Raw genomic sequence first — 15,893 nt, 5'->3', positions numbered from 1 at the left:
TAGACCCCCTTTGTCGCGGCTCCTTGAGAGGCTTTTTCACCAGCTTCTTAAGGAGCCGTGCCAAACGTTTTTTCAAAATAGCTTTTTTAGTGAAATTGTCTGAAAACCCGCTGAGAGGAGCTAAAACGAGCATGTGAGTCGGGGAAACCAGCTCTCCGCGGCTCCCTCATCCATCCCGCACCATTCGGTACCATAATGCCCCTGGAGTTTGCCAAATTTACACCCATTTTGCCACTGCCTTCTTTTCTCCCTCCCCTATCGCCCTTAAGTGGAGGAACAACGGGCGGCGGCTAGCAGCGGGAGGTTCAAACACCAGGAGTTGGGGCAGAGGTGACCAGCAGTGGTACGCAGAGGCGGTGACAGCCGGCAGTGGTAGGCGGTGGCAGGCCTACGAGAAAGAGAGGAGCAAAATAGAAAGGTGGCTGGCAGCGCGCGTGGCGGCTAGAGAAGGAGGCTTTTGTTGGGGGAGAGGGGCCCGCGGGGAGTGCGGCGCCCTGGAGAAGGCAACGGTGGGCCGATCTGGTGCAGGGAGGTGGGAGGAAAGAGGATGGGATGAAAGAGGGACAAGGTAGGTGGGTAGAGGAGGACCATTCGGTTGGATAAGGAAGGAGAAGAAAAAAAGAAAAAGAAAAAGAAAAGGAGAAGGGAAGAAAAGAAAAAAGATAAAGAAAAAGAAAGTAACGAATTTTTTTCATTTATTTTTTCAATTTCAAAATGGATTCAAATTCTAAGATGGTACACGAAACATTCAATTTATCCACACATTTATCCCTTTAATTTATTTTAAATTTTAAATGAACTCAAATTTTGAACTAACATTAAACATTTAATTTATCTATTCAAACATTCTACACGTCTAAGCGCATATATGACATTTGACCTCTTACATCCATTCCAAAATATAGAAGAAGCCGTTTTGCCAAACACTTTTCAAAAATAGCTTTAGCTCCACCAGAGAAGCTGCTTCATCGGAGGAACCATAGTTGAAGCTGTTTCAACCACAGCTACAATCCTATCAAACAAGCCTTTATTTGAGCTGCAGCTTTGAACCTTTCTGAAAATATTTTTAGAAGATGAGTTTAGCTTCCTAAACTCAAAAAGTTATGAAAGCTGATAAAATTGAGCTTTTATCTTTTCATATAAACTTAATTTTTTTAAATTCATTATTTGTTTGAGCTTAGGGCTTGGGAGCTCAAACAAACAGAGTGTTAGTTTACTTTGCTGCGCCGCGTTTGAGGGTGGTGTGCGGGCTGGTAGCTTGTGTGATGTGCCTCGGATACCATTGCCAAAAGCAGGCTGGGGTCGAAGATCATTGTGGCAGATCCCAGTGGCCCGCCGACGCCGACGATCCAGGAGCCGTGCTCCGAGCGCGCGGCGGCGAAGGACACGTGGGCCATACCAAAGCCAGAAGCCCAAAAACACATAATGCTGGCCTCTTTTATTGTACATATATGATATCGTTTTGGATTTGGATTTTCTAGATCTCGATTTGTTTCCGTTTATTTCTCTATTAGCGAGAATAAGGAAAATCTCACCTAAACGGACTGCTTAATTCTCGCTTACCACCTGCTTAGCTCAAAATCAAGAATACAACATCCATGCTGATTCTTCTGGAAGCGTCCTCGGTCCCACTTATCGCTGAAGCGAGTCGATTTTCCCCCGCGTACCCCTCTACCACTGCACCAACACCTCCCTACCCTCTGCGCCTCCTCCCGTCCCTGCGCTTCACTCCGCACCCGCCGCATCCCATGCCGCCGACGCTCGGCCGCCTTCCTGCCCTTCGGCGGCGGTCTCCTTGCCATCCAGCGTCGTGTGCTTGCCAATCCGCATGCAGCGATGCTGGCACCCCCGCTTCCTGCTCTCAATCGCTCTCCCTCCGATCCACCGTGTGTCCGATCTGCGGCCGTCCGACCGTCTGCCACCGTCCAGGACCCGTTCGTCGTCCTGCCGGCCACACCTGGAGACGATTCGTGGACGTCCACGCCGCATCCTTGTTCTCCGCCCCCTTCCACTATGACGCCGGTGTCAGGGCCGGTCCGCCCCCAACCGCCCTACCACCGCTCGTGGAGGTCATTGGAAGCATGTGTTTCGTCCTTCTGCGCCAAGAGCTGCTCCCTTCGTCCAACAATTCGATCGAAAAAGTAGACACTATTTTTCACGATTTGGCCGAAGACATATTACTGAAATTATCATTATATTAATCAAGAGTGCTAGGACAACAGCAATATCCAAGTATATATGACCAAAGACGCCCGTTGGCAAGCAAGACGTTTGCACAATAGACACTAAGTTCTAATTTGTCTCATTAATACTGCAGTCATTTTGAATTTCAACACTGCGTGGATGATATTAGGAATGTAATTTCTGTTTAGCAAACTCTAGAGATATTAGAATTATTATCTTCTCCTCGTATTCACAACAAAAATGAGCTAGTATCAGCCTCAGAGACATTCTGTCATTTTACCGGTTATGATAGAAAATCGATATAAAATAATCAGGATTGCCGGACACCTAGGTTATTCAAAATAATCAAGATTGCTAAACACTCAATTTATTCAGATAGCAGTTTCTCTAGCAGCAAGCTTATCTAATAAGTCTGCTTGCTAAATAAGCGAGTTCCAGAAAAACGTATACAAACAGAGTCATAGACTTTGCTATGCATCTAAATATAGGTTTCTGTCTTAGATACATAGCTAAATCTACGTACCTAGCATTTTGAAAAACGGAGGAAGTATATGTTACCAATTGTAACAATAACCATTATATACAAATTGTAGTACATGGTCAATCATGCAGACAAACCGAACCAGAAGATAGAAGCATCCATTTGGACCAGCACAACACTGTTCCTGCCTTCCACAATTGTAATTAACTTCAGCTTCTGATCGAAGTCAGACGTTACAGATTAGAGAAGTAAATCAAACTGATTTCATGTTAAGCAGTTGTCGACACTGATTACCAACATGGTACAAGTAACACACAGCAACAGAATCTTCCTCCCAACATCTCCTCTGAACGGCAGACAGGTCATACATGTTACAAACCTAGGAACTTATAAGCTGTCATGTATACAATCACTGGACGCCTACAACTCTGTCTACCAACAATACACACCTTCAGACAACATCATTCTACCCAGGACCTACAGACATGGATCAGATCATGCGCACCCTGCTCAACAAGCTAGCGATGATGGGGGCATCAGAATCTAATGGCCTGAGTAGGACATTGAATACTGCTCGAACTCTGGGCCCAAGCTCGACTCAAAGATGTGGCGCGGATGGGAAAAATCAGTCTCCACATCTACGAATTCGTTACCACTGCCCCGTTGCCTCTTTGCTGCCCTCTCGTGGTTTGGACTCGCAGGAGGAGAACCATTCTGGCAGTTGGAATCAGGGGTCAGTGGCTCGTGACGGGAGAGAGAATCACCATGACAGGTGCTCTTGGTTGCTTCAGCTCGTTCTCCAGTGTCTCTATTCGAAGCACCAACTTGAGTTGGAGACTCAGATGTCGGTGCAGGAGTCGAGGGCTCGGTCCGCTCAGAGTCAGGGAATTGATCACTTGATACTGTGACAGAAGCACCTGCTGCAGGAGTTTCAGATTTCACACCAGTTAAGCGCTGTTGCTCTTCAATGATCTTCTGGAGGTACTTCCCCTGAGCCTCAATTCGCAACTGCAGCTGCCTTTGTACCTAAAGAAAATGTAAAACCAGACCATCTCAGTATTTGATCTGTTGAATAGTCTTATCAGTTGACTGGTGCATCTACCTATTTGCAAACATCATCCCATTTACTTAGCAAATTGGTAACATTATTGAAAATATAAATTAAAATGCGAACAACATATATCATCCAGAGTTGACACCATAGAATAAAAGCATAACATGATGTAGATGATTTTGCAACTTCATTTTTGGTATTTAGCCAAATGAGATGATGTAGATGATTTTACTATATCTTTTGGTGATTTTAGTACATCTTTTAATTTGTAGATACATTGACATAACATGCACAGCAACAGAGATCAATCATGAATGATATGAGAATTAACATTGGATACAATTTATTCTAGGGCAGTCTTAGATAATGTGGAAGGGCATAGCTAAATGTGTTCTTGTGAGGCCTTCACAGAGAATGTCAAGTATCACAAATATTTGCAACAAATAAAATTTCTTATGGAATACAGAAGAAAAATGATTATCCTGGTATATTACCAGATCCCAAAATACATTCTGATAAGACAACAAAAGGTAAAGGATGGAAAGTTGGAACATGTAGTAAAGACTTACTTCTAACTGTTCATGCAGCCGTTTCTGGACCTCCATCTGCAGCTTGAGGGCTTCAGATATCGGCAACCCACTGTCAATCAAAAGTTCTAATGATTAAACGCCTTTGAATAAAAAATGAAGTGTAAATAAAACAAAGAACTAAAATGGACCCAAAAAGATATCAGTTCTCACTAGAAGAAATAAATAATGCACTACTGGTCATTTTGAAGTTATTTCAGCCTCTTTTTCTTATCTAACATTTATGCACCTTAAGTAATATCTGGCTGCAATTTCATTTTGCAGAAATCAGTATAACATAGTTGTGGTTTCAATTTCGATCTAGTCATGGCCTGTTATTGCTTGAGGTTTCAAAATAATTACAGTTCTCAGTGTTATTCTAACAGAGTACACATAACAAGAGTAATAAAGTTAAGAGAACTCATTATGCTACATGTTTTTTTTTCCCAGTAACTTCAAATATGACATAAATTTGCATACTTCCATGTTCCATCTCATGCCATGCTGCTATGCCAGTATAAATATACCAAAGGTTGGCTCAAAAGGGAAATACAAATAGACTTTGAATCATGTATTTCTTCAGTGAATCAAAAGTAAATAGAGTTGTGTGCTCATACGAAGATCCCTCAAGTCCCGCAAGCAAATCCCCAGGGTCCTTGTTATCAGCCTTGTTGCCTACATGAGATATAAATTAGGAACAATAAAAATAATACTCAAGTACCAAATATGTGGCTATGAGTATGTTCACCTACCATCAGTTGAAGCATCAGGAATGTACTTTGCTAGCCTATATTTCTGAAACAAGAAGGTTGGAACTAAATGAGTTAATAATGATACTGAAAAAAAGGGAAATATAAAGGGCAAGCATCATGCTGAACCAATGTACCTGCAAGTGACTTTTCACATGATATATTGTTAATCCTGGTACACCCATAATTCTCAAAACTCCTTTTGGGGTTGCTCCTGTCCCATTTGAGGAATTCAAGTGTTAGAAGAAGCAGAAATTTACAGGTCCTGTTACCTCTATTTGGCATCAAAACTTCTGCCAAACTAAGTTACAAATTTGGCTGCTTGTTTCACAGATCAATTAATTTCATTCATTTAAGGAAAACAGCCCTTCGATGATACTCACAATATTACGACCCAAAAGGAAAATTTAAAATTGATGGACCCAGACTTCTTAAACTGCATCCCCAGGATAGATGAACCAAAATTCAACACCAAGTGATAGGAGGGCTTAAATGTGTGTTCTTGCTTCTAACTTAAAAACAGGCTCTCATAAATCCTCATGTTAAGGCATATTGGATTGTTAGCTTTTACATCTCATCCACTTTGCTTGACAAAACAAAAGTTAATTGAACTTCTTTTGTATTAAAGTTCTGAATGGTCTCTATCTTATTTTTGAGGGCACTTTTTTAAATTGCAAGCTATTGAAATTACATGTTATTGTCATCTTTTCCTACCTTTGTTGTGTATAAAAGAAAGTTCAGTAGATACAACAGAAGTTCATGATATCTAGGAAACCAGTAAGATTCTAAACAAATCAGAAGTTATCAGGTTGCTTACGCAATTATACAAAAAAATAACATCCTGCTTATATGTTTACAAAAATTAAACTAAAAGAAGAAATGGAGGCAGAAGAGTTGCATGAGCACATACTATCAGGACCACCAAGTTGGGTAACAGCTTCAACAAATCTTTCATGAAGTTCATTTGTCCACCGTAGGCGTTGCCTTGCAGCTAGGTTGTTATTGTTATTTGCTCCGTTACTAGGACCCATATTGTTTCCAGCTAATTCCATTTGCTGCTGATTTGCAACTGAGTTGGTATGAGTTGAGCCAAAACTAGCTTCTGGTTTGGGCGAGTACATTGCTCATATCCTCTGAAGGGGGAAAAATAAAAGAGAGAGACATCAAGAGCCAAATGTTAGATACTCCCTCTGTTTCATTTGACAAGGTGCACACATTTTAAGATTCAAACTTTGTAATCTTCAACCAACAAATAGCCTTAAATGACATAAATCATTTATACAAAATTAGTGTCATCGGATTCACATTCAGAAGTGCTTTCTGATGGTTATAATTTTGTTACTACAAACACTAACAGTATAAAAGTGCTTCTGGTCAAAGTCACACTTTTGCTTACAGTAATCACAGAAAAAGATTAGTTCCAGTGATAAGCACAATTATAAACCAACTAATGATTAGAGCAAAAAAAAGGTGACTGTTTATACCCATCTCTGAGATAGATACATACATATTAGCAGATGCAGAGATTCGTGTGGTCCTTATGAGTTAAGGCGAATGAAAACATGATGGACGGAACTAGGAGTAAAGGACAAACAACTTTCAAGCAAACCTATGTATTCAAGAGGAGACCTTAAAAAAACTAAGTGCCCAGACACAATATATGTCTAATAGTATTCCAGAGGAGACTAATCGCACCCTAAAAAAACCTAAGTGCCCAGACACAATATATGTCTAATAGTATATTAATCAAACACTAGCAGTACCATCATCTGCTCTTGTTCTCCATTTACAGTTACAGGTAGGTAAGCTAAGGGGAAAAACTGAAAAAAGGAAGCACCCTCCATCCTCCAACATGGCTAAAGAGGGGCGCGAATTCATTATTTCAGTTGAAGACCCAATTATTTAAAAAAACACTGGTAACCAAACTCAGCCTAAAAATTTGGGGCTGATGCCAACTCCTATGCTGTGTCGTGAACGGAGAGATCGGCCAATCGCTCTTGCACGTGCTCATTGAACAAGGAGAATACAAACTAGGGTCCGAAGCTACTTGCGCCATGTTTGGATGTTGGGATGGACTAGATTAACAGTGAACCACACGGCAACGGAATCCAAATTAGCGTGAGCGAAAGGCAAAGATTTGGGTTGGATTTGACCGGGAACTAAAAAGGGCCTACTGGAATCCATGGAATCGGAGCAAGCTAGGGTCGCTTACCAGACAAAGAAGAAGCCAATCCAAGCAGACACGGACGGATCTCCGGTTCTCCCCTCCGGACCGCGCCAGCCCAGCGCCACCAGCAGAGGGCGGGCGGGGAACGGCGACGCCTCACGACGAGGGAATCAGGCCTGTGGGCCTGGCTCGGTGCTGGGCCCGTACGTCGCCGGCAGTGATGCAGCAGCCGGTGAGGCGCGAGAAACCGCGAGGCGGGGAGGAAATCGGGGGAGGCGGATTTGGGGGGAGGAGCCGGTGAGGCAGGGGAGGAGGTGGAGGAAAGGCGAGGGGAGGAAGAAGGGGGCTCTCAAGTGGAGACGGGGAATGAGCCGTCGGTTTAATAGAGAAGAGAGGAAAGATGGCGTCACTGTGATGACACTGTTTGTAGACCAAAACAAAAGGTCCACCATGGCAGTAAGACTAACACCTAAAAAGGTTTACTTTGGGTCAAAAAGATTATTTATCATCGTTTTGACGAAATTCAGGCTTTTTGGAACGCAAGATTTTTTTTTGTGTGTGTATGAATAGGTAGTTTTTACATGAAACTTTGATGGACATTTGTAAAAGTCCTCACCTCTTTACTTTTCAAAAAATAAAGAGAAAAAAACTCAAGATAAGCCTGAGAAACTCTGTGTAGAGAAATGTTCTCCTGAGGGTTAAAACAATACGATCTTTTATCTGAATATATGTAAAAATAGCACAAACTTATTATTAGCCATGAGACTCTGGTTCTGCTTTTTAAGTTCTTCATAAAGTTCTTCATGGTTAATAAGAGTCAAATACTGTTATAGAGAAAAAAACTAAACCACATTCCTCTTGCTGCATCTTCAAATACTCCAATTCATCCTGAAAAATAAGCTTATAAAATACACGTATTTATTTAAAAATAATATACTCTTATAGAAATTGGTGATCGGAGTTACATTCTGTAGACCGTACGATTGTACGAGGATATTAGCACTGGTGCACTACTAACAGCACTAGACTTCAATATTCAAGAGAAGACAATGAAACTGGCGATATAAAATCCTCCATTCTGTAAACACTATGCACAACAAGAGTGTTAGAATGCAATGGAATGACAATGTCAACAAACACTAGAACACTCTGACGCCTATACACTATACTACTCTCTCCGTTTAAAATATACGTCGTTTTGATTTCTCTAGGTTAATCTACACTATATCTATTCTCTTTGGCCCCACGCTTCTTAGGGGCGACAAGGGTGGACCCCAATCCTAGCACCGCTACCCCATCTCCCTCCCTCCTCCGTCTCGCCGCCGCTGGAGCGGGCCTGCTGGAAGCCCGTGCGACAGCTAGGAGGGCGGCGGCAGGGTGGAATCGCCCAATTTGGGCTGAAGTCACCTGGATTTGGAAGGGTTGGCCTAAGGTGCGGTGGTGGCGGCGACGGTCGGTAGCGGGCACGGTATGGGTGTGGCGGCCTTCGACAGTCCCGTGCATGGACGAAGCAGTCTTGGAGAGGGCCTGCAGCTGCATTGTGCAGGTGATGAGGTGGTGTGGAGCCGCGTGCGCTCTCAAGGAGCCAACACGGCTGGATCCGGTGGTGGCGCCCCCGGCGAGTCGGATCCACCGAGGCGGTTGCGACCGTCGCCTGGTGGGGTGGCCCAGTTGCTGCGGGAAGCGATAGGGTGAAAGGATCTTGATGTCGCCTAGAGGGGGTGAATAGGCAAGTTGACCAATTTACAAAACTTCAACCCTCTTAGTAGCACTGCCCAGGCTAAACTGGTCAGATCGGTCCAGGCTAGGTGGCATATCAAGTGCTGCTTGAGTCCCTCCTTGACTTCTAACACCAACCAAACTTGGAGAGTGGCTTCTGTAGATGATTTCTAGTAGGGTAAAGAAGTCCTTGCACACAAGACAAGCACACCTAAGTAGATCGAAACGGAAACACAAGTAAATTGCTAGAAACCAACAAGTGAAGCAAATCAAATGAAGGCACGAGGATTTGTTTATCCAAAGTTTAGATTCACCGCAATGAATCCTACGTCTCCGTTGAGGAGCATATTGGAATACGAGTCTATTTCAACTCCCTTCCAACAAGCTGAGTCTCTTTCAACCACTTTTCTCGTCCCCACTAGTTGACCTTTTTCTTGAGGCAAAATCACAGCCCTCACAAACTTGCCGCTGCCCACCACACCATGGGAGCTAGGCGGCGACGGCTAGGCATCTAGGAGATAAACCTCCATTAACAAATGTTTCAAAGGCTTTCTCGACGCGAACCACAAGTGCTCAAGCTATGAATTGCTCTCCAGCTAACTAATGCTCACACAAGATCACTCTCTTAACATAACTCAAAGATTTCTCAAGAATCACTCAAGTCTCATAAAGAGAGGTTGGGGAGAGTTTCTCTGGTCACTAGATGATGTCAAATGCGTGTGTAACCAACAGCCCACCAAGGAGGGGGCTAAGGGGTATAAATACCCCCACACACCAGAAACTAGCCATTAGACCTGTTCAAACTGGTCAGACCGATTGCCAGACCGGTCTGATTTAAAAAACTAGTCATTACAAACTGGTCAGACCGGTTGCCAGACCGGTCTGATTTAAAAAACTAGTCATTACCCCTAGACTGGTTAGACCAGTCTGCCAAACCAGTCAGACCGGTTTGGCTGACTTAGTCCCAAAACCTCCAGAGACACTCTCTCAGTCCACCTAATGGATGAACCGACCTTAGTCAGCTAAGCCGGGACAGTTAGCTCACTCAATTGTTTTCTTAGGACCAATCTCACATAGGTCAACTAAGAGTACTTTTGGAGTTGTCAATTAGCTAACGTTGCATCCCTTCTTGATAGTACGGCATACCTATACTCAATAATAAATATAAACACAATATTATCTGCTTGAGCTTGTAAGTCTTCAACCATGCCATACTTTGATCAATATTCACTTGAGGGCTCTCAACATTGCTATCATCTTGAGCACATCCAACTTGAGCTAGTGACTTAAGATTTTCCATCATTCATGATAAGATATACTTGAATCCTTAAATCACTCCATTTTATCAAGCATACTTGAATCCTTAAGTCACTCCATTTTATCAAGCATAATAGATTAGATGCATTGCATTGCTTCCCTTGGTAAGGTTTAGATATGATACTTCGAAACCTCCCGGATACTAGCCACTTCACCTTAGCAAAACGCACATGATCCAAGCCGTCGCTTAACCAAAGCTTGCTTAGTCTCTCACTCTAGCATCTCACTTTATTTCTTCACCTATTTTTGCCACATTAAGTTTAGTTTTGCTTTTGACATCAACAATGAATTCCCATTTGAAATCCCTAACAAATGCTTGTTCTTTGATTGATAATAGAATATCCCATGAATTGCAAGCTTCCAATAATAAGACCAATATGTAACACATAAGCCCATATCTTTTTATCATATACACATAAAGCCTTGCAATACCCATTTGTAAATCTCACTATTCTTTACTTCATGATCCCTTCACTAGTAAATCAAGCTATCACATGATTGGAAACTTATAGATCAATCATAATATCATATCCCCAATTTTACTTTACTTTTGCTTGTCATTGATTATACATTTGCATCACGCGATCATATATTTGCTTGCTTTCTTCATTGTGAGTGATATAATACATATGAGACATATGAGACAATATTACAGTATGAATATGAGAATAAAATTCTGCTCACAATCTTAAGCAAATAACTTATTCATTTAATCATTTTGTCATTCAATTCACCAAAACCTAATTAGGGGCCTAGCTGCTCTTTCACGGGGGTTGCGCGGTGACAGTGACCGCGGCTGGGTGCGACTAGCACGACAAGATGCGGTAGGGAGAACGCCGTGGGTGCAGGCGGTGGAGGCGGGAGAAGGCCCGTGTGTCGGCTCGGTGGGATGTGTCCCAGCCAGATCTGGGGCGAGGAGGTGACTATGCGCAGGCACGACGGCGCGACACCTAGGATGCGGCATCTAGTGGAGGACGTGTGCAGAGGAGGCCCTGTGGCGCGGAGCGCTTACGATCGGGCTGTGACGGCGGAGGCGGCCTAATGGCAGCAGCACGGGGGCACGCCTCGATGGTCCTGGGCTGCTGTGGGCAGTGACGTCCATGCACGGCAGCAACTGCGTGTGTACCGACGCTGCGGTAAGGCGTCGTGGTGGTGCAACCAAGGGGGTCTACGAGTGGCACGAGGAGGCATGACGGCACCCCTGCCCCCGGAGGGCTTTCATGGCTGCGGTCTTGGGAGTGTCAAGCTGTGTGTAGTGGCTACGGATGTGATAGCTCTGGGTGAAAGCCTTTGTCGGCGATCTCACTGATGGCGATGGCGGTGGTGCCCTAGGGCGTCGTTCTTCCCGTTAGGGGCGTCATCTTGGAGCTCAATCCCTGCTGCATGGGGTTCTCTGGGTAAAAACCCTGTCCAGATTCTCGACGAGTGACGGCGGCGCCATTGGCATCGTCCCCTCCTTGGAGGCGTCGTCTCTAAAGACTCAACTTGACTTGTGGCATTGCTGGTGACACCGTTGATCATGGGAGGTTGCAGCCGGTGGCGGCAGCCCCGCCGCGACGAGCTTGCGGCGTGGCAAGGCGTCATGGTGTAGGATGGCAAGCTTGGCGGGGGTTGTTGCGCTCACGTGGAGGCGATCGCAATTTTGGTGGCGGCTAGGGGTTGTTGCATTTTTGTTGGGTTGGCTACTTGCAGTGGACGCGGCGGCTGGCGTTGCTTGGAAACTGTCAGTACGGTGTGGGACTGTACAGCAATGACATCGTGGGATGACTAGGCTTGCAGCGGATTGCGGCAGGTGGCTCAGCTTTGTTGGGTTACTCCGGTGCGGTACATCGTCGGAAAATGGCGTAAGCAACTTCTTTGTCTTACTACCTCGGCGGCGAAGGCTATGTGCGTGGGTGGAGCAATGAGGCGAAGTCGACCTGTGGTGGCGGCTTAGCTGTTTGATAGAGACCATGGGAAGTGGGGCAACATTGCTCTCCATTCTGATAGCGACAAAAGAAACGGATCCGTGACATGGAGTATTGTGGCGGACATGGCGAGGCCCCCTCACTCGGTGATTTATCGAGGCGATGATAGTGAGGTGAAGTCCAACAGCAAATGTGGCGAGGCCCCGCACGTTTGTATTATCGTGGTGGTGACTGCGAGGCAGCCTGCGAGAGGTCCGGATTTGGTGGTATCACTCTGTCGGGTGGAGTATGGTGTTGCAGCAGCCTACGGCGAAGGGTCCCGCATGTCAGTGGCCTTCTCGGTGCAGTGCGGTCTGTTTCTCTCGGGTCCCTGTCGACGCATGGTCACGCCTGGAGGTTTCGACGACTACATGAGCCGTGAGAAAGTTGGTAGGTGTCGTGACAAGGCTTCAGTTCGGCTGCCGTTGTCGATTGGGTGGTGCGGTCGCGTTGATGTCCCAATCCAACCGGTCGGGTTTGGCGGTTTCGAGTTGAGTGGTTACCTACGTTGATGTTTGTCTTATATTTTTTTCTGCTATATCAATAGAAACTCGCACTATCATCTACACTATATCTAGGTGCATAGTAAAAATTATGCCCATAAAATACCTAAAATGACCTATAATTTGGAACGGAGGTGGTATGTATTAGGCAGAATCAGGGCTGTCCTGAACGTGGACGTGTGTTGCCCACGATTAGCAGAGTTGTCCATGAATCTAGACATGATCAACTATATGATTGTGATTAGGTGCATAGTAAAAATTATACCTATAGAAAATCTAAAATAACATGCAATTTGGAACAGAGGGTTACCCATTAGGGCAGAATCAGGAGCCGTCTTGAACCTGGACGTGTTTTGCCCGCGATTAGCAGAGCCGTCCATGAATCTAGACTTGATCAACCATATGATTGCGATTATGGCAGCAGCTGCAGCCTATGCCCTACGACAGCAAGTACAGCTCTCGGTTTCTGGCCAATGGCGTGGACCCCGCGCACGGCATGGATGCCACGTCGGACTAGAAAAGCTAGCTGTGTGCCCTGTCCAGTTGGCAAGTGCTAATTGGTCCAGATGCGCAACAGTCCAAGGCTTCTGCAACAAAGTATAGTGGCTCTTTCTCTGCACCTTTGCTTTGCATTCCTCTGCTTGTCCGCCCATGCTGTTTCTTTCCCTAAAATAAGTTGGCGTGAGCAGTATCTGAAGGCTGATCCTAGCCAAGTTGTGCTGATAGATTTCGTGGAAGAAGTGGTTTTATGTATATGGATGTTGCTCTGTGCGTGGCACTCAAAAAAAATGTTATTTTCACTATATGTATCTGGGAGTATTTTGGGAAAAACAGTGTGAGTATTTGAATTACCATGGAGTTGATTTTACACTACAGGGTTTGCCATATCCGATCATCATTACTGGATATGGTCGCTCGTACTTTCTCTATCCAAAAAAGAATGTAATTATGGCATTAGTATGAGGAGTTTTTGATTTAGTATGCATCGATTAGTACGGGCCAAAAGTTTGAGGTCATAGGGGAAATACTAACAGGCTGAGGCATTACGGTGGAGCAAATATCCATGTGAAAAATCACAATTACAATAAATATGATTAATTATTTGAGCGAAATGCACGACTAAACAATTTCACATTCTCATTTGGGTTCATGAATTTTCAAAGTGTCATCCGGTCCTTTAACTTTGCAAATGTTTTCATTCCAAGTGTGAATCCAAATCCATGATTGGAACCTCGAGTGAACTTGCAATAAACCACTTGAAAAGTTGAATAATCTATATGATGACTAGGAGAGTTCATATACCTGGATGAGAAAGCACCATTCTAATTTATTCATGTTTTTATCATTACTCTAAAGCCCCAGCTATATATCTAGGGTATATGTTTGTCTCCCTCCTCCCTTTATTCGCAATCAAAGTGGGTTCGAAGCAAACACCGATAAACACGATAATATTCTTCAACATTCACAAAATATTCAAGGGGGACTTTTTTTCTTTGCCAATTGTGGGCCTGTGTTGTTTAAGCTGCAATTTTTGGAGCTTTCCCGAAAAGTTGGCGGTGTTTTTGTTTCTAAAAAGCTAATAATAACTTTTAGAAAATATTTTTGGCTTTCTGGGTTCAGAAAGCAACGAAAAGTTTAGAAAATTGAATTTCTTAGTGTTTCATATAAACCTAGTTTTTTTAGCTTCTAACTTTCCGAAAGCTGCACGAGAAATTCACTATTTAAGATTCTAGCTTTTCATATAAGAAGCTACCCAGAAACTCAAACCTATACTTGCAACTAGACCTTGGGTATATTATTGCGCACATTTTCACCCCTCGATAGCAACAACTGCCCTCATTCAAGAATACTTCAAGCTACAGCTTACGTGTGCTGTCCAAGTGCAGCTCCTTTAGAATTACCATCCTGGTTGGAACTATCACATCTGTTGCAGGCCAAGGCACCTCGATTTCATCTTGAGATGATAAGCCTCCTACCCGTTATTAGAGCATCTCCAGCAGTTTCCTAATAAATATTTTCCAATAACTAGTTAATAGGGATATCTCAATATCACTTTCATCATTATTGGGAGAGTTGCTTTTGCAGTCTCCCAATAATCTCATTCCAATCCAACTACCGTATTGAAAATCACAACTTTTCCTTTTATTTAGGGAGAGTTGAGGTGAGTTATTAGGTTATCCTAATAATTATTGGAAAACGGGATCAATTCTCCCAATATAGTACTAGTTGGACTATGGAAACTCTTCTATTTTTGCACTAGCTAGTTGGAAACCAGCTGGTCGTTGTGGACAGTAACCCAACGGTTATTGTATTTTGGGGGTTGGAGGCATCCGTTGCGGGCATCTTCGGCGCGATGCTGCGAATATTCCCTTGCTCTCCGTTGGACAAGTCACTGCTGTGTGGGCAATGTTGGTTTCCCCCTTGAATACACACTGATCTATGTGGTGTGGAACAGCTTATTTGGCCATTAGGGTATAACAAATTGAGCATACGTTAACATTAGGACAGCGACGTCGCACACAAAAGGGACATGCATTTGTGATTTGCAAATCGATAGAAGTTATCATTAGAGGAAATTGCGATCGATAATTGAACAATAGCATAGGAGAAAGGACTTTGAATTTGAGTTGAGTGGTGCCAATGCTGCTATGGTGACATGCTCTGTAGACTGTGCAAATTTGTGCAGAGGAGTGTTTAGAAGAACTTGTGATCAATCAGTTCAGTTTTCGAAGGTTGCTTCGATGAAAATAATCGAGCAGTAATACGTGGTTAGAGTAACTAAGGAAATTGTGAAAAGGAGGAGCTGACAAGTTCACTTGATTAGCCACTTTCAATCATTGGACATTTTGGACGCGTTACATTGCACCTGTTGGATTTGCTGTTTTGTACCAGTGACCTAGCATACGCACTTGCAAGCTATCCATCTAATCAGTTGACTTTGACAGTAATTCTTTCTCCAGGAGAAACCCCTTCTGGTTATATATTAAATTAATAAGAAGCACAGAAAGAGTCTTTAACATCATTATTCATTATTTAATAAAACAAAGGTAAATTGGGGCAACTATTAGTTTCTTTCTGATAGAAGCCTGCATGGACTCTGGATTTCTGAAGCAATTTTGGACAATAGGAAGTCATGAAACACAGGGTGGTTAGTGGTAACATGTCCGACATAAAATAGTTGTGCATACATGCACTAACGCAAGGACA

General features: G+C 43.7%; 1 protein-coding gene across 1 annotated transcript; it reads right to left on the bottom strand.

Moving 5' to 3' along the window:
• Positions 1-2,850: 2,850 nt before the first annotated feature.
• On the bottom strand, positions 2,851-7,549 carry LOC101758178 (myb family transcription factor PHL7). Its single transcript, XM_004956458.4, has 7 exons — positions 7,247-7,549; positions 5,945-6,167; positions 5,172-5,248; positions 5,038-5,080; positions 4,903-4,960; positions 4,289-4,358; positions 2,851-3,691 (listed from the first exon to the last, which is right to left on the bottom strand). The coding sequence occupies exons 2-7, from the start codon at positions 6,153-6,155 to the stop codon at positions 3,209-3,211; spliced, it is 942 nt and encodes a 313-aa protein (XP_004956515.1). The 5' UTR covers positions 6,156-6,167; positions 7,247-7,549; the 3' UTR covers positions 2,851-3,208.
• Positions 7,550-15,893: the final 8,344 nt, after the last annotated feature.

The sequence above is a fragment of the Setaria italica genome, chromosome II (genome assembly GCF_000263155.2).
Source record: "Setaria italica strain Yugu1 chromosome II, Setaria_italica_v2.0, whole genome shotgun sequence".
NCBI lineage: Eukaryota > Viridiplantae > Streptophyta > Magnoliopsida > Poales > Poaceae > Setaria > Setaria italica.
Note: the sequence above shows the minus strand (reverse complement) of the source record. Positions and strands in the feature narration are given on the sequence as shown.

Bases quoted from the DNA above. Each gene is read 5' to 3' on its own strand.
- LOC101758178 (XM_004956458.4), bottom strand. From the start codon at position 6,155: ATGTACTCGCCCAAACCAGAAGCTAGTTTTGGCTCAACTCATACCAAC. The intron at 5,081-5,171 runs GTACATTGGTTC...TTCTTGTTTCAG, and splicing joins ATGTGAAAAGTCACTTGCAG to AAATATAGGCTAGCAAAGTA. The intron at 4,359-4,902 runs GTATGAGCACAC...TTTGATTGACAG, and splicing joins GCGGGACTTGAGGGATCTTC to TGGGTTGCCGATATCTGAAG.